The 18984-nt window shown below is 45.3% G+C and overlaps 1 protein-coding gene across 1 annotated transcript in view; it reads right to left on the reverse strand.

Annotated features, from left to right (window-relative positions):
- Positions 1-3444: 3444 nt before the first annotated feature.
- The window catches only part of DARS2 (aspartyl-tRNA synthetase 2, mitochondrial), a 35818-nt gene continuing 20278 nt past the window's right edge, over positions 3445-18984 (reverse strand). Inside the window, exons 11-18 of the mRNA XM_065409341.1 lie at positions 18642-18821; positions 17480-17587; positions 11731-11793; positions 10040-10192; positions 7968-8186; positions 6716-6826; positions 5468-5543; positions 3445-3717 (exon numbers count right to left, since the gene is read on the reverse strand). Of these exons, the coding sequence (XP_065265413.1) occupies positions 3530-3717; positions 5468-5543; positions 6716-6826; positions 7968-8186; positions 10040-10192; positions 11731-11793; positions 17480-17587; positions 18642-18821 (1098 nt within the window). The 3' untranslated portion in view covers positions 3445-3529. The remainder of the gene's footprint in view (positions 3718-5467; positions 5544-6715; positions 6827-7967; positions 8187-10039; positions 10193-11730; positions 11794-17479; positions 17588-18641; positions 18822-18984) is intronic.

Consider the following 18984-nt stretch of genomic DNA (forward strand, 5'->3'; position numbering starts at 1 on the left):
TTGTAAAATCTTTAGACACTCAGATTATTGTTTTGTAAATCTATTTAATAGTATATAAATTATATACACATACACACAACACCTTTTGGTTTCCAATTTAAATTGCCATGTGCAGACTAAATGGTATTTTCAAAAAGCAAGAGATGCTGACAAAAAAAGGGTTACTAACCTTCCGTAACTGTTGTTCTTTGAGATGTGTTGCTCCCGTCCATTCCAATGTAGGTGTGTGTGCTCGCCCCAAGCACCGCCGCTGGAAAGTTTTCCCTCAATTGTATCAACCGGGTTGTCCCTGGTGCCCCCTGGAGTCACATCCTCATAGAGTTGGTATAAAGGGCTCTGCCAACCCGTCATCCTCACAGTTCCTTCTTGCTGGCTAACTCTGACAGAGGGGCAGGTGGGGTGGGTTTTGGAATGCACATGAGCAACACATCTCAAAGAACAACAGTTACGGAAGGTTAGTAACCGCTTTTAATTCTTCAAGTGCTTGCTCATGTCCATTCAAATGTAGGTGACTCCCAAGCAGTTGTGCAGGTGGAGGGTTCTGAGTTCATCGGCATGCTGATTGTAACACTGCTCGGCCGAAACCCGCATAGTCTCTAGCTTGGCTGGGTGACGGCGGTGGGATGCAAAAGTGTGGACTGACAACCACGCTGCCGCTCTATAAATGTCATGAATCGGAACTTGAGCCAGCGTTGCCGCCGCCGATGCTTGAGCCCCTGTAGAATGGGCTGTCAGCGGAGGAGCCGGGACCTTCACTAGGTCACAGGATGTGTGATACAGGAAGTGATCCACGATAAAATTCTCTGGGTTGAAACTGGAAGTCCTTTCATTCTGTCTACAATGGCTACAAAAAGCTGAGTACATTTCTGAAAAGGATTTAGTCCTTTCTATGTAAAAGGCTAGTGCACGCCTAACATCCAGCGAGTGGAGTCTTTGGTTCCTCACTGTTAGCATGTGGTTTTGGATAGAAGACTGGTAGGAAGACATACTGGTTACTATGGAACTGCGAAACCACCTTTGGTAGGAAGGTTGCACCTGAACCTGGTCCTTGAAGAAGACAGTGTATGATGGTTCTGAAGTAAGAGCTTGGATCTTGGAGACCCTTCTGGCAGAAGTAATGGCAACCAGGAAGGCCCCCTTCCAGCATAGACGACTGGTGCCTCCCCATACTGGGGGGGGGGGCAGACAATCTAAAGGGGAGGACACATGACCACCCCACGTCTCCTCTGCCCAGTGACCATCTCCTGCCTTGCGGCCAGCTTGGGGCCACCATGCTCTCTCCACCCTACGTTACTTGCGGGGGGCGGCTCTGTCCTCTCCCTGTGCCTCCCCCCAGAGCACGTTTGGCCGCTTTCCCTAGCAGCTGGGTGGAGAGCAGGACAGAGCTGCTTCTGCCTGAGAGACCCTGGTCAGAAGAGCTATGTGTAAGCTCAAAAGCTTGTCTCGCTCTCCAATAGAAGTTGGTCCAATAAAAGATATTACTTTACCCACATTGTCTCGCTAATATCCTGGGACCAACACAGCTATAGTAACACTGCATAAAACAATGGAAGATATCTTACTGACATGGCAATATAGCAACTGCTAATCAGCAAGCTGGGTTTTTGCTAAAAGGGCACACATGCACTCAAGCAAATTAGGAGGAAGACAGCTAGGATTGACTGCAGCTGGTCAGGATCTCAGCTACATCTCACCTGAAAGAAGGCATCTCCAAGCTAAAGACATTGGTTCAGATGAAAGAACACTACCCACTGAATCTCCAGTTTAGCTTGGGAATTCCCAGCTTCATTCTGGACTCAGACTTTAAGGCCAGAAGGGACCATTGTGATCTTCTAGTCTGACCTCCTGCTCATCGCAGGCTACAGAACTTCACCCACTTACTCCTGTAATAGACCCATAACCTCTGGCTGAGTTATTGAAGTCCTCAAACCATGATTTAAAGACTTCAAATGACAGAGAATCCACCATTTACTCTAGTTCAAACCAGCAAGTGACCCATGCCCCATACTGCAGAGGGCGACAAAACACCTCCAAGGTCTCTGCCAATCGGAGTCAGAGGAAAATTCCTTCCTGACCCCAAATATGGCGATTAGTTAGACCTTGAGCATGTCAGGGAGACCCACCAGTCAGATACCTGGGAAAGCCTCCCTCCACTCATGTGGAAGGCCCACCTGCCATGTCCTACTGCACCAAATCATGGCACAATTGCTCCATTCTCTTTTGTTGGTCCACTTTTCTAGCCTTTTCAGCCAATCCTTATCTTTTTGCTGTCCCCTTTCCATTCACTTGAGCCTACATTCTCCACAGAGAGAGGATGTCTACTGGTGGTTCCTTTGGCAGGGCCTGCTGTACTCTTACAGCTGAGAAGCATGGAAGCAGAGCAGAGAGGTTTGGGTGGGCAGGCTGCACTCCTGTACAATACACAGGAACTTCTCCTGTGATTGGCTGCATTAGTGGCAGTGGGAGTGACAATGGATGTCTGACAGCATTCAAGGAGCCACATGCAGCTTTATCACAACTAGAGCAGAATCTTTGTAGAGGGAGGTGGAATGAATCTGGAGTTGTCAAATTTTCTCCATGATCACAGCTTTTCTTGCCTGCCACCCCATTCCCCTGGACTCATCTGTAAGTAAATTCCACTGTAAGTGTTCTTTTCAATCTGTTTCTTGATGTTAAAGAGAAAGGCCCTATTCAAAGCAATGTTCCGTTAAAGACTAAAACCTTGTTTCCTGGACTGAACTTTATTACAAACATAAAAGGTTAGAAAGATAAATCTCCTAAAAGCACCAGGACCACAGGCCCCAACACAGATCTACTTTCCATTTGGGGGTTTTACAAGGACAACCAAAACTGCGAGACCTAAGAGCGTTTGTAACTTGCCAAGATCCCAAGGGCTGCATATACTCACATGCGTACATGATTTTTAAAAAGATAAATGCACAATCTATGTGTGTGCTTATACTGCTCCTCAATAAGTGAACAGATACTGGTCATCATTGAGTTCACCAGCAGTAAGCTGTAGTTGATCTGTTTTATCCTCATCCTGCAGATACAGGAAGAGGACAGCCCAGGCCATGTTTAGGGCTCTCCAGAGGCTGTATGTGGCTCTCAGCCCAGAACAGCTCTGTTCTAACAGGAAAGTCTAGTCCTCAGCTAACCATGATTTCATGATACAGGTGACCTGAAAAAGAAGCTAAGACGTGATCTTTTCCAGGTGATCTTTTCCATACTCCACTAGGTACATTTCAAAATGAAAGGAAATGCCAAACCCACCACCACACCCCATGCCAGTGGTCCCAACCTTCCCCTCTGTACTATGTTAGAGAGAGAAAAGCAACCTGGGCTTTTTTCCTTTGCTCTTCAATTCATCCTTCCCTCCCTCCCAAAGGGAAGTAGTCACTATTATCTTCTGGAAGTTCAATGGTATGACCCATAGTATATGCCCTACATCAGCTGATGTTTTCTGCCCTTGGAAGGCAGAGTGGGAACAATGCCGATAGTAGAGTCAGCTACAATCGCTTGCTTTGAGTCAGTTCTTGTTTGCCTCTGCTTCTGCAGCAGGCCATGCAACCTGGATGTGGTATGGCTCTAGCTCCTCAGGGGTGATGTAATCTGGAGCGTTGCTCATAAGGTCACGTCCCTTGAAGGATTTGGGGAATGCAATGACATCTCGAATACTTGGAGCTCCAGCCACGAGACAGATCAGTCTGTCAAGTCCTAGAAGCAGACACCAAATTAGATAAAATACTTGTGTAACAGCCCCACATTACTTCCCTCTGAATCTATAAAACTTTATGCGAGGTAGGAAACAACATTACTGGAAACCAGGAGAAGGTAGCACATCTGGGGAAAAATAATCAGAAACTGAGACTGAATGGACAGGAGATCATGATAAGCTGGCCTAGGGCTGACAGTGAATAGCAAATTAAATGAGTGTGCAGTGCAGTGTTGCAGAGAAAAGCCCAATGCAATTGTGCTGCAAAGGCAGAAACATCACACCATAGACCAGGAAGGTGGCAGTCGCTTACTAGGGCTTTGCTGAGACTACACTTAGAACACAGCACCTTAACAGATGTAGATAAACAAGGGTTTAGGTGTCAGGGAAGAACAAGAGCAAGCAGATGATTGGAGGGGATTGAGTTATATTAGAAGACTAAAGGTGAAATGCAAACCTTAGTTTACAAACTATAGCCCAAACGCGCAAAACTCTAAGAGGAAAACACTACATGGCCATTGCTGTAAAGCTGTGTAAATAGCACTGGAGTCTGACCACTTCTGAGATGGATTACCACATCCTTACTGCCCTAAGCAATCTCAGATGCAGGCATCCTGTTTTTTCTGCCAGAATGAGTGACATCACAAGCACCCCCAGAGAAAGCAGAAAGCAAGCAGCTCAGATTTCCAAGTAGCTTTCTTACATCATAGCACTTGTATTAACACATCAACTACACACTCCTTACCTTGTTTGGAGATTTAAAACCTGCTTTTAAGTTTTAGAAACGCTTCTAGCAATGCACTTGAAGAGTGAAATATGCACTAGCAGGGTTCAGCGACAACCAAGTGGGAGCTATGACTGGGGAAAGGCATCCTAATCTACAGATACACCTCTACCCAGATATAATGCTGCCCTCGGGAGCCAAAAAATCATACTGCGTTATAGGTGAAACCGCGTTATATCGAACTTGCTTTGATCCACCGGCGTGCACAGCCCCGCCCGCCCGGAGCGCTGCTTTACCGCGTTATATCCGAATTCATGTTATATCGGGTCGCATTATAACAGGGTAGAGGTGTATTTGAACCAATGGGATGAAATTAAGAAAAGGGCTGATGGGTTAAAGTTCTGTAATGGTGAGATCTTTCAGGCTCTAGAATAGTTTCCTTTGGGAAGGGGTAGGTGACCTGTTGCTTGGGACATTTAGGACTAGGTTGGATATAAACACTAGGACATGCACTGAAGGGAAACAATCCTACAGTGGCCAAGCGACAAGATGGACTAAATGACTTAATTTCTATGAGGGGGGCCATCTCTAGGGCTGCAGACAAGGACTGTTCTCAGGACCCAGATGCCTGCAACCAAGTCTGCATGGAAGAACTGAAAACACAATACTATGGGAACCTGTCTCCTCCCTCACACTCGCTGCAGTCCTATGAGCACTGTGTGCCCCCCTTTGGTGTTGTCAGGTTAAGTGCTGCCTGGGATCCATGTTCCTCTCTGCATGTTCTACGCAGAATGAAGAGAGACAGTAATGCAGGATCCGAAGTGGGGAGACAAGGTGAGCACGAACAGTAATGCCACCACTGCAGTCCCAATCAGAAGGGGAAAGGGTTTTTGCAAACAGATACAAGCCCCCTTTCTTGAAATTTAGTTTGTTGCTATGATTAGAGTCCTGATATGCCAGTGAAAAGTCACCAGCACAGCTGTGACTTGAGGAAGCATCTCCCACTGGGAGAGCTACAGTGCACCTACCTAAAGCGATTCCTCCATGAGGGGGCGCTCCACACTTCAAAGCCTCAAGCAGGTGGGAAAGCAGCTCAGGATCCTCCTGGAACATTACACACAAAATGTCATCTTGAGCAACAAACGCTTGTATTGGATTTGGAGGGGAGGCTGAGTCATCCACTCCTTGGGGCTGGGAGTCACATTTCATTACCTGTATTACCACGGTGGTGGTCACTTGGCATCCTTCCCTGCTCCCCACCAACATCACTGTCATGATGGCTAACAACAAAGCTCTACCACCTAAAGTAACTTGTCCTAAGCAAACCAGCTATCATCCAGTAATATATGTGAAACTATTTCAGAAGGCAACACTACTTAGAAGTTATATTTTGTATCCAAAGCCAGTAATTATTTGCTTGATGTTTTAGATACAATAAATGCTTCTTTGGAAAAAGCTCTCAACTTCCTTAGTGAGACACCAGGAATTAGATAAAGCAGGGTTCAGCAACCCAGTAGTACACGGTTTTTTAATTGAAACAGAAGTCATCGTATACTGGTACTATAGACACGCATAATTCTTCACCTCTTGTATGAGTTATGGTCCTTTCCTCACTCTTCACGGAAGACAGAACTGGTATTCCACCTCCAGTCCTATCTAGATTTGGGAGACAATGTTGCCTAGTGGATAGAGCAACGTACTGAGACTTGGGAAACCTAGTTTCTATACCCAGCTTTGCCAATGACCTGCTGGGTGACCTCGGACAAGTCACTTAATAGCTCCATGCCTCAGTTTCCCCATCTGTAAAATGATACCGCTCTCATTTGTAAAGTACTTTAAGATCTAAAGATGAAAAACAGTATATAAGAGATAGATATCGTGAGCATCACCATTCTCAGGGAGCTAGGAGGGAAGAAATTTACATGCCAGACTCCCAAAAGCATGAGAGGAGTGAGAGATATCAATCTCAACAGAGGAATAAGCCAGTGTATCATATCAATGGGACCACTCACGTAAGTAAACAGGTATATAAATGTTTGCGGGATTGGGTGCTATAATTTTTTACTTTACAGTGTCCCTTTAGTGTCCTCCCAAGTAGGTCATCTGTGTGTCAATGAGATGCTCCTACTGGCACAGCATTGTTGTTAGTAAACCTAATTCCTCTGGATTTCTATAACCAATAATTGCACCATTTGCAAACTAGTTTGAGGTTTTAAATGTGTCTATTTAAATTTAAAAATTCCGAGAGGACATGGGAAACTTTTGCAGGCTGTTACCTTCAGCACTGTCTCAAGAACAAAACGTTGCTGCTCTGCATTATGGATTCGGATGGAGCCACCTCCAATCTCACTGCCATTCAGCACAAGATCATAGTGCTGGCTACGGACCTGGAGTATGGGAGACAGACAAGTGCATTAGCATGCCCGGGGTGCAGTTCACTGTGCTCATATCATTAGTCTTTCAGATTGCCAACAGTCTGATGAAAAAAAGACACATTACAATTTTGCTTTATCAACGGAATCTCAGACATTTGGAGGGGGTCTAACAGGATGTTTAAACCACTACCAGGAGGAATCTTTCCAACCAAATTTCATGCTTTGGCAAGTGAGGGATGCTTGCCCTGGACCTGATCCAAAGCCCACTGAAGCCAACAGAAAGATGCATTTCTGTGGGCTTTGGATCAGCACTGCACAATCCCAGGCAGAGTGCAAGTAGTTGCTGTGCAAGCCTCCCCTTTCCCCCCCCCTCGCAGCTCTCCCAGTGCCCCATTTGTGATACTGCTCTGCTTCTTGCTGTTCCAGTCCTGGGAACCACACACAGCCATGGCAGTGCACCACCAGTCCTGATCTGCGACACACTCAGCAAGCCAAATGCAGGGCTTCTCTCTCAGAAAGTCCTTCATAGACTGAACAAACTCCCACTAAGACTTGGTTGTGACCACTGTTCTCAGTGCAACTGGATTCTTAGGAAAGTTGTAAAACAAAACAACCCCCCCAAAATCCTTTCTGTAGACATTGCTGTTATTCCCCCAAATCTCCTGGGACTGGCAGTACTGACAATTAATCAAATCCCTCTCTTACTGTCCCTGGGTACTGAAGCCCTGAGGTTGCTCCTGTTAAATGCTCCCGTACATCTGAGCTCAAGCTCAAGACTGTACTATTGACGCGGAAACACATCAGATAATAACTGCCTAATCCTTACAGCTCTACAGATGAATGGAACACCCATCTTCAGAGACTTCTAGGGAAGAGTTCTGACCCAGCTTTGTCTTCCAGAGAAACTCCTCACTCTAAATCGTTTCCCATAAGTCTTCAGGAAGTACGCCAGTTAGTTATCTGGTGAGACACAGGTATTTGCTAGTTCTGGGTAACCTGGGATCCACCTTTCCTCAGCAGATATGTAGAATGCATATTTTTCTGCATTAGTTAATGTCCTTTAATACAGCAACTAAAGTTGCACCTCGCCCACTTTTTCAAGGAAAGTCAATATGAAAAACTAAGCAAGAGTGAAAGGCATGGTCATAGTCACCTTTGCAGGCTCAGAGTAGAGGAGGCTGGTGTCTGAGGGGTGAGGGGCTGTGAAGGGGTGATGAGCAGATTCCAGTTCTGCAGGGTTTTCTTCTTTGTGAAGGAATAGCGGGAAATCCACCACCCACAGGAAGTGAAAAGCAGTGGGATCACGGAGCACCAGGCCTCTCGACTCCAGAAGGTTCGCAGTCTCCAAGCGCATATTTCCTAACACCAAGCACTGAAAAAAGGTGAAGGGAGGGAGGGAAGGGGAATAGAGAGAGAAAGATGAAGTCGAGTTTAATGTCATGAACAGAGAGCTCTAGGGAGGGTCTCATCATACCCTCTGGCAGGTGTGTGTGTGTGATCCTGTCTCTGTAGAAAATTATCACACACACACACACACACACACACACACACACACACACACACACAATGTCAGTTTCACTGCATGTTTTTGCATTAGCTGCAGCATCTTTAGAAGGCATCAGTCTTTTGCTAAGGCAGCATCACAATAGGGGAGGCATTTGTGTAGCTATTGCCAGTCCTCAGCATTCTAGATTCTGCAAAGTAAGGCTGAGCAGGAGCTGGAAAGTTCATCTTTCCCAAATGCTCCAGTCTCATTGGGGCAGCGCCTGGCCAACCACAGTGATTCATAGCAAAAAAAGACACTCTGCCCTTCTATTGCATCTTTCGTGCATGGATCTCAAAGCACTGCACAAACATTATTTACTTCTCACAACACTTTTGTGAGTTAAGTCAGCCATATTATCCCCATTTTACATATCAGGAAATGGAGGCACAGAGAGGCAGGCAGGGCCGGCTCCAGCTTTTTTGCTGCCCCAAGTGGCGAAGAAAAAAAAAAAAAAAGAAAAACCCGATTGAGCGGCTGCTGACTTGCCGCCGAAGGCTGAAGCGGGGCGATTGAGCTTCCGCCGAAGTGCCGCCAAAGAGGAAGCGAGGCACTGAAGGACCCACCGCCGACTTGCCGCCGCAGACCCGGACGTGCCGCCCCAACAACGGACGGACTGCCGCCCCTTTCTATTGGCTGCCCCAGGCACCTGCTTCCTTCGCTGGTGCCTGGAGCCAGCCCTGAAGGCAGGGCAAGCTCACACAAGGTCCAGAATACGTTAATGGCAAAGCCAGGAATAGAATCCAAAACTAACTCACAGCTTTCTGGTTCTAACAACTAGATACAACACTGCCTCCCTAATCAGCAACAGCAAAAATTGCAAGCACAGTTTTCAGAAATAATACTTAATGGGAGTATCCTGACATACACATCAGGGTCAGATCCTCTGCTGACGCAAGCCAGTCTATCTTCATTATATCGATTTACATGAGCTGAGAATCTGGTTCCAGGACCAGAACTGATTTTTAAACATGAATTAGTGTGGTTTTCATCACCTTGACTGGTATGTTTTCTATTGTAAAACCTTTCTTACAGCTGACTAACACAAGCATTAAGATCCTAGTTGCAAGGTGTACTTACTTTGTATTCCCATGTTAGGATCAGAGGAAATTCAGACTGTTTAACTATAATCCCTACATCAGAGCTGTAGCTGAGATCATTAGTCTCTGTTGAGAATCGTACACTCATTTAAAATCATATTTCCATAAAAGAGATACTATCCTTGCTTTGAGGAAAGGACTTCCTAAGGAGGAGGTGGGGGGAGGGCTCTCTTTAGCCACAGTACCCTGTATTCACAAAGTGAGCTAGAGAGAAAAATGGTTGCTCTCTTTGGGCTTGTGCCTCACAACTCTGGATAGTGGAAGCACTTTGCATAACCACACACCTTGTCACCTGCTTCTGCTGCTTGGAAGAGAACACATTTACATTTATCCAGGTTTTCTTCCCAGCTCTGCTCTGGATGTGTGATTTGGGGCAAGTCACTTCATCTCTCAGTGCCTCCCTCTCCCCATCTGTGAAAACGAGTTCACAGCACCTCTCTCACAGGGGGTTGTGGGACTTCATTCATTAATCTTTGCAGCGTGCTCTGAGATCCTCAGGTGGAAGGAATTACAGATATGCTAGGTATTAATATTAACAGACAGCGATGTTCAGTCCTCAAAGACAGCCAGGGCTTTCCCTACCACTTTTTCATGCTCTCCAGCTGCCAGCAGCACCACATCATCTGCCTGGACCTTCAGTGCTTGGATGAGTTCCGAATGCTGCTCCACACTGAGAAACTTACTGAGTGGAGACTTCAAGCTCTCATAAGGCTTCAGGCTCAAGTGTAAAACTTCCTATTGAAAAAGACAGGCACAGATGTGAAGCACGTTCAGTTCCTGCAGTACATCCACACAATTGATCAGGTCGTTCCTTGTCTTTACGTTGCTGAGAGACTGTCTCTTTCTCTCTCAGCAGAGGATGCATTATTCAAAACCACCTACATCCTGAAGTTCTTATATCCTATAAAACTACCTAACATAATTTACCATCTCATTTACTAGAATACTCGAGGGCACTGTAGGAAGACACAAAACCATTATGTAGTGCACAATGCAACACAGACAGCTGCCTGGCTATTTACCTTCAACAGACAAGTTGTAGTTATGTACTTGAAAAATGCAACTTTAAGTGAAACGATGTTAAACTAATCCAAATTTCCCCATAAGATTTAATGTAAATGTGGGGGGTTAGGTTCCAAGGAAATTTTTTGGGGGCAGATAAAAGGCATTATATACTGTACTGTAGTGTGGTGGGGAGGTGCCCCAGGCTTACCCCTGGGACTCAGGGCTGGGGGTGCAAGGTCTGGGAGAGAGTTAGGATGCGGGAGGGCACTCAGGGTGGGGTGCGGGGTCTGAGAGGGAGTTAGGATGCGGGAGGGTGCTCAGGGTGGGGTGCGGGGTCTGGAAGGGAGTTAGGGTGCGGGAGGGCGCTCAGGGTGGGGGTGCGGGAGGAGGCTCAGGGCTGGGGCAGGCAGGAGGTGCAGAGCACTTACCTGGGGCTGCTCCTGTTTGGTGCAGGGGGTGTGCAGGTGGCTCTGCGCAGCGCAGCACTGCCCCCATGACCACGATTCTGGCTGCTCCCCTTCTCCCCCCCACAGGCAGGGCCACCTGGAACACAGGGGCTTTAGTGGCTGCAGGGCCCTGGGCTAAGGGGACCCCGGGGGCCTGGCCTGCAGCTTCAAAGCCAGTCAGAGAGAAGCGGCGCTTTGAAGGGGAAAGCGCCACTTCTCTCCGGCTGCTGGCTGCACGGCTGTCCCTGCTCCTCCTGAGTCCTCTGGCCCGTGCTCGCAGAGCCGCAGGCCGAAAGGGGCTTTAGAGCCGCAGGCCAGGGCCCCAGGGCCCCCTTAGCCCAGGGCCCTGCAGCCCCTAAAGCCCCTGTGTTCCGGGTGGCCCTACCTGCCGGGGGGGGGGGGAGGGAGGGGGGAGGCGGGGAGAGACGGATGACAGGACGGACGGACGGACAGCTTCCCCACTCCCTCCCAGAAAGTCCTAAGCACTGCCAAACAGCTGTTTGGCAGCGGGGGAAGCGCTGGGAGGGAGGGAGGGGGCAGAGAAGAGGAACTTGTGCAATGCTCCCTTGTAAAGTCAGCCAAACGATGTTATAAGGGAGCATTGCACAACTTTAAACGAGTATGTTCCCTAATGGAGCAGCGACGTAACTTCGAAACAACGTTAAGCGGGAGGACGGTAAGTGAGGAGTTACTGTACACAAGGTGGAAAACTTAACTCACTTTTCTATCAGTATCTGCTTGCAAATTCCATGCAACACTTTATGTATTTTACCTGCCCCTTTCAGATGAACTCTTTACAGTGCAGAAGTGTTTGTGCCTCACCTGATTAAACTGGGATTTTGCAGATTCCTTTAAAGACTCAAAATCTTTATTTTGAAGATGTCTCTGGAAAAAAGGGGAAAAAATAGACACATTAAACAGTTATAACTACTGTAAGTCAAGTCAGAAACTGAATCCAGTGGCTCAGCTCACTTTCATGCATGAAGCCCTTGATTTCAGAATTACTTTTTTGGGAGACATGATCAACATTACATTTTTGTTTTTTTAAATACACACCACAGCACCACCTAATGGGATGCCACAGTCTTGCGCCTTTCACTGCCAAACTAACAATAACTAGTGAGAAACTGTGGCTGGAGAGCCCCAGAGAGCCTGTGCAACAAGAGTGCGAAGAGATAAATCAGAATCTACCACCCTCTGTACCCAACATACATTTTATCACATGATAAACTTATTTGATAGTGCCCTCCTTTGTAAAATGCTTTGAGATCTATGGATGAAAAATGCTATATAGAAGCTAGATATTGTTGTATTTTTGTAAGAGGGGTATCCCTACTACTAATTTGCAAACCCCTTGCACCCTTTCACTTTTCTTGCACAACTGTTGTTCAAGCCCATGTGTTACAAAACAGAGTCAAGTATAATTTGAAGATTCACAGTGCATCAACTCTTAAATACTAATTCCTCCTAGATTATTAGGAGTTGAAAGTCATGCCCATATATAACTCCCGGGGGAATTCTGCACCAAAAAATTAAAAATTCTGTGCACAGTATTTTAAAATCCTGCAAAATTCTGCATATTTGTCAAAACAACACAATATAATCACACCAATTTCAATTATTTTTGGTCATTTATTTCAAAATACTTGTCAGCAAGTATGTCTGTAACAATACAGACAACAAAAAAGATTCAGGACATGGTTTTTGACAAATGATTCCTTACTAGGCATATTAATACAGAACTCTGAGTAATAATTCATTTAAACTACAATACAGAACTGTATATCCCACACCCCTCAGAAGCAGTGCAAAGGCTTGAGAGAGTCAGGGGTAATGGAGGAGCTGAGGGAGAGGGAAATAAATTGCTGGGTAGGAGCCTGGGTGTGAATTTGCAGGGTTCTTGGGTATGGGTGGGGAAAGTATGGAACAGGTTTTTTGGGAGGGGCAGAGAGGGATTGTTAGGGAGCTTCCCCCATGCAGACCCCAAGCCTTTCCCATTCAGTCAGGCACATCTGCCCCCTGTCCCCATGTGTTCCTGCATCCCTATGTGTTCTTGCACCCCCTGTCCACGTGTCCCTCCACCCCCACTCAGACACCCACTCCCCCATCCCCATGTGTCCCTGCACCCCCTCCCCCTGTCCCTATGTGTCCCTGCACCCCCCCATCCCCATGTGTCTCTGTGCCCCCACTCAGCCACCCTCTGTCCCTATGTAGCTCTGCACCCCCTCCCCCATCACCATGTGGCCCTGCACCTCCCTCCCCCATGTGGCCTTGTGCTTCCACTCCCATTCAGCTCCTGCCCCAGTCTGTCCTTCCCCATTAGCCCTTATGAGCCTGTCTGACCTCCCCAGCACCCCACACTGTCTGTCTCCCTGTAGCCTCTGTCTCCTGACCTGGCCTGACAGGTGCTGCGAAGAAGGCAGGCTCTTTCTCTTCCCTAGCAGGCCAGGAGCTGCTGCTGTGTTCTATAGCCACAACGCCCTCTGGTGGACAAAAGGCAGAACTGCAGCAACATTTTGGCAGCTTTTTTCTGAGCAAAAAATTAAAAATATGCGCAGCTCAATTATGCACACACACAGTATTCTCCCATAGCTACTGAATTAAGACACTTCAACTAACTCACTTACTTGACTGTTTATGTAGATGCAATCGCAACATATACAAGGCCTGTCAAGCAATTAAAAACATTAATCGCGCCATTAATCGCACTGTTAAACGATAATAGAATACCATTTATTTAAATATTTTTGGATATTTTCTACATTTTCAAATATATTTATTTCAATTACAACACAGAATACAAAGTGTACAGTGCTCACTTTATATTTATTTTTTATTACAAATATTTGCACTGTAAAAAACAATAGAAATAGCATTTTTCAATTCAACTCATACAAGTACTGTAGTGCAATCTCCCGATAATGTCACAGCTAACCTGGTGGCTGAACTCTGTGACTTTGTCCTCACCCACAACTATTTCACATTTGGGGACAATATATACCTTCAAGTCAGCGGCACTGCTATGGGTACCCGCATGGCCCCACAGTATGCCAACATTTTTATGGCTGACTTAGAACAATGCTTCCTTAGCTCTCGTCCCCTAACGCCCCTACTCTACTTGCGCTACATTGATGACATCTTCATCATCTGGACCCATGGAAAAGAAGCCCTTGAGGAATTCCACCATGATTTCAATAATTTCCATCCCACCATCAACCTCAGCCTAGATCAATCCACACAAGCGGTCCATTTCCTGGACACTACTGTGCTAATAAGCGATGGTCACATAAATACCACCCTATACCGGAAACCTACTGACCGCTACACTTACCTACATGCCTCCAGCTTCCATCCAGGACACACCACACGATCCATTGTCTACAGCCAAGCTCTAAGATATAACCGCATTTGCTCCAATCCCTCAGATAGAGACAAGCACCTACAAGATCTCTATCAAGCATTCTTAAAACTACAATACCCACCTGCTGAAGTGAAAAAACAGATTGACAGAGCCAGACGAGTACCCAGAAGTCACCTCCTACAAGACAGGGCCAACAAAGAAAATAACAGAACACCACTAGCTGTCACCTTCAGCCCCCAATTAAAACCTCTCCAGCGCATCATCAGATATCTACAACCTATCCTGAAAGATGATCCTTTACTCTCACAGATCTTGGGAGACAGACCTGTCCTCGCTTACAGACAACCCCCCAACCTAAAGCAAATACTCACCAGCAACCACACATCACTGAACAAAAACACTGACCCAGGAACCTATCCTTGTAACAAAGCCCGATGCCAACTCTGTCCACATATCTATTCAAGTGACATCATCATAGGGCCTAATCACATCAGCCATACCATCAGGGGCTCGTTCACCTGCACATCTACCAATGTGATATATGCCATCATGTGCCAGCAATGCCCCTCTGCCATGTACATTGGCCAAACCGGACAGTCTCTACGCAAAAGAATTAATGGACACAAATCTGACATCAGGAATCCTAATACTCAAAAACCAGTGGGAGAACACTTTAACCTGTCTGGCCATTCTATGACAGACCTGCGGGTGGCTATCTTAAAACAGAAAAACTTCAAAAACAGACTCCAACGAGAGACTGCTGAGCTGGAATTGATATGCAAACTAGACACAATCAACTCAGGATTGAATAAGGACTGGGAATGGCTGAGCCATTACAAACATTGAATCTATCTCCCCTTGTAAGTATTTTCACACTTGCTTCTTATCAAACTGTCTGTACTGAGCTACCTTGATTATCACTTCAAAAGTTTTTTTTCTCTTACTTAATTGGCCTCTCAGAGTTGGTAAGACAACTCCCACCTGTTCATGCTCTCTGTATGTGTGTATATATATCTCCTCAATATATGTTTCACTCTATATGCATCCGAAGAAGTGGGTTGTAGCCCACGAAAGCTTATGCTCTAATAAATTTGTTAGTCTCTAAGGTGCCACAAGTACTCCTGTTCTTTTTCCGGGTACAGACTAACACGGCTGCTACTCTGAAATTTATCATTAAAGTTGAACTTACAAATGTAGAATTACATATATAAAAAAACTGCATTCAAAAACAAAACAATGTAAAACTTTAGAGCCTACAAGTCCACTCAGTCCTACATTTTGTTCAGCCACTCGCTGAGACAAACTAGTTTGTTTACATTTGCAGGAGATTTGCTGCCCTCTTCTTGTTTACAGTGTCACCTGAAAGTGAGAACAGGCGATCGCATGGCACTGTTGTAGCCAGTGTCACAAGATATTTACATGCCAGATACACTAAAGAGTCATATGTCCCTTCATGCTTCAACCACCATTCCAGAGGACATGCATCCTTGCTGATGATGGATTCTGCTTGATAACGATCCAAAGCAGTGTGGACAGATGCATGTTCATTTACATCATCTGAGTCAGATGCCACCTGCAGAAGATTGATTTTGTTTTTTGGTGGTTCGGGTTCTGTAGTTTCTGCACTGGAGTGCTGCTCTTTTAAGACTTTTGAAAGCATGCTCCACACCTCATCCCTCTCAGATTTTGGAAGGCATTTCAGATTCTTAAACCTTGGTTCAAGTGCTGTAGCCATCATTACAAATCTCACATTGGTACCTTCTTTGCATTTTGTCAAATCTACAGTGAAAGTGTTCTTAAAACAAACAACATGTGGTGGGTCATCATACGAAACTGCTTAATATGAAATATATGGCAGAATGCGGGTAAAACAGATCAGGAGACATACAATTCTCCCCCAAGGAGTTCAGTCACTACGTAATTAACGCATTCTTTTTTTAACGAGCGTCATCAGCATGGAAGCATGTCCTCTGGAATGGTGGCATGGAAGCATGAAGGGGCATACGAATGTTTAGCATATCTGGCATATAAATACCTTGCAATGCTGGCTACAAAAGTGCCATTTGAATGTCTGTTCTCACTTTCAGGTGACTTTGTAAATAAGAAGCAGGCAGTATTATCTCCTGTAAATGTAAACATACTTGTTTGTCTTCGCAATTGGCTGAACAAGGAGGACTGAGTGGACTTGTAGGCTCTAAAGTTTTACATTGTTTTGTTTTTGAGTTCAGTTATGTAACAAACAAACAAAAAAAATCTATATTTGTAAGTTGCACCTTCATGATAAAAAGATCGCACTACAGTATTTGTATGAGGTGAATTGAAAAATACTATTTCTTTTGTTTATCATTTTTTAACAGTGCAAATATTTGTAATAAAAATAATATAAAGTGAGCACTGTACACTTTGTAATCTGTGTTGCAATTGAAATCAATATATTAAAAAAATGTAGAAAAACATCCAAAAATATTTAATAAATTTCAATTGGTATTCTATTGTTTAACAGTGCGATTAATCGCAATTAATTTTTTTATATAGAAATATATAAATAAAACAGAAAGTAACAATTACTTCTAGATTTACAGTCAAGCTTGGATTTGATCTTTGACCTTATTGTTATGAGGTACTGTATTAATGATCTCCACACAGGTAACAAACGCCCACATGGGAGGGAGCTGTTATCTTAGGGTGACCAGACAGCAAGTGTGAAAAATCGGGACAGGGGGTGGGGGGTAATAGGAACCTATATAAAAAAAAGACCCAAAAATTGGGACTGTCCCTATAAAATTGGGACATCTGGTCACCCTATGTTATCTGTGTGTCTGTCTCACCAGCCCAGGAAGGAGTGATGCCTTGCCCAAGTCTATTTCAGACCCTTGCCTCTGGGCACAATTTATTATTCAAGCCCAAAACAAAAACTGCTCCTCTAACCAAAGCAGGCTGCAGTCCCCAGAGGCTTTTCCCCTTGGCCTCCCTCAGCTCCAGATGCTCTTCACACTATTACCTGATGACCTAACACCACAACCTCAGCTGAGAGGCAACTAATCAGTCAAAGGTGGGACTAGGCCAATGTCCCCAGAAACGGGCCAGTCACACTGTGACAGAGGGATTGTTATTAAGGATAAACTTAAATCAATAGAACTTATTAATTTCTAAAATTTACTTTCTTTACACTGTGCTTTGCCACTAACAATACAGAACTACACCACTCACCGCTCCCTGAGGAATACAAATGGCTTTGACAGTGCCTTGGGGCTTGTTGACAGCATTCTGCACAAATCCGATTTCCACACTCCTAAACACGTCACTGACATCAATTATCTGAGAGAGAGAGAGAGAGAACATAAAAGAGAAGAGATGTCAGGAACATGCAGGGGGGAACTGTTCCTGTGTCCTCCATTTGCAGCAAGATCTCCCGAGACAGCAAACCACGCTTCAAGAAACCACAGAGCGTTTATAAATAAACAAATGGAACAGTGGTTTAGAAGTCACAGACTTCAGGAAGAGAAAGTCTAAATACGAGACTCAGTGAGAGACTGGATGGTTTAGGGGATTGCTAATGGAATCCAAAGACTTTCACCTCTAGGTGACCAGTCTGAATGTACCTCTAGGCAGCAGCGGCCAAAGGGTGTCAGCAGATAGTATCGATGAGAGCTCCTATGAGACATGAGTTTGGTGATCTCAGCCCAAGTTCCCCAGAACACATACCCACAGTGGGATAACATCAGCTCAGATCAGCCATGATGCAGCCCTTTCAAATCTTCACATAGCAGCAAGTATAAAACGTTGTGCAACATTTTTCAGTACTGCTTCCCCCATTACATTTATGAACAGTTATTTTCTGCACATAACAATTATTGAAGAAAGAACCAAAATCACAGCTGGTAAGAGCCTCAGAGAGACCAAGGACTGAACTGGACTGGGGAGACTGAACTAGCCTATCTCTTGAGCTGGTCCTGCCAGGTCAGGAGCGAGACACATTGGTGAGAAATCCAGACAATCTTGTGGTCTCTATGGATGATTTGAGGACTTCAGTTCCTAGCACTGTCAATCCTTCCTACCCTACAAGGCATGTCCTTGGCATTAATGTATCCTAGTTAGGATATAACTGAGAAAGACAGGACACCCCTCTCAAAAGTACAAATTGGTTGGAAGATCCCAAATCCATCTTGCATCACTGCCTTAATATCTCATTAGTACAGCTTCCAGTGACATAAGGGGTCGGCTACAATTGCAGGGCTTTCAGAACCAGTAGATGTTATGGCACCAAGACACTCTCACTTCCATCCACGTGGAGAAGTGGAGTGTAAACAGAGATGATCAGGAAACACTGAGAAGGAGAAAGGATAGATGTTTCCAATGGGAGACAGCGCACCTTAATACCAAAGCGAGTGTCTGGCTTATCAGTCCCATACTCAGCCAATGCCTCAGCATAGCTCATGGAAGGGAAAGGGGTGGTAATAGGGCCTCTCTCATTAGGCCAGGAATACTGGAGCAGGCCCTCAATCAGTCTCTGGATCCCAGCTTGGTCTACAAACGACATCTCGATATCGATCTTAAAGACATAACAAGAGGATCATTACACATTAGCTACAGGCACCAGGAAAACTGCATTCTATTCCCCCCTTATAGCTCTTCTTGGGACCCAAAGGCTTTGTATATAAAGTGATCGTAAAGAGGATTAGATCCAATATACTGTATATACCACAATTGCCTTA

Source organism: Emys orbicularis, chromosome 8, assembly GCF_028017835.1.
Source record: "Emys orbicularis isolate rEmyOrb1 chromosome 8, rEmyOrb1.hap1, whole genome shotgun sequence".
Lineage (NCBI taxonomy): Eukaryota > Metazoa > Chordata > Testudines > Emydidae > Emys > Emys orbicularis.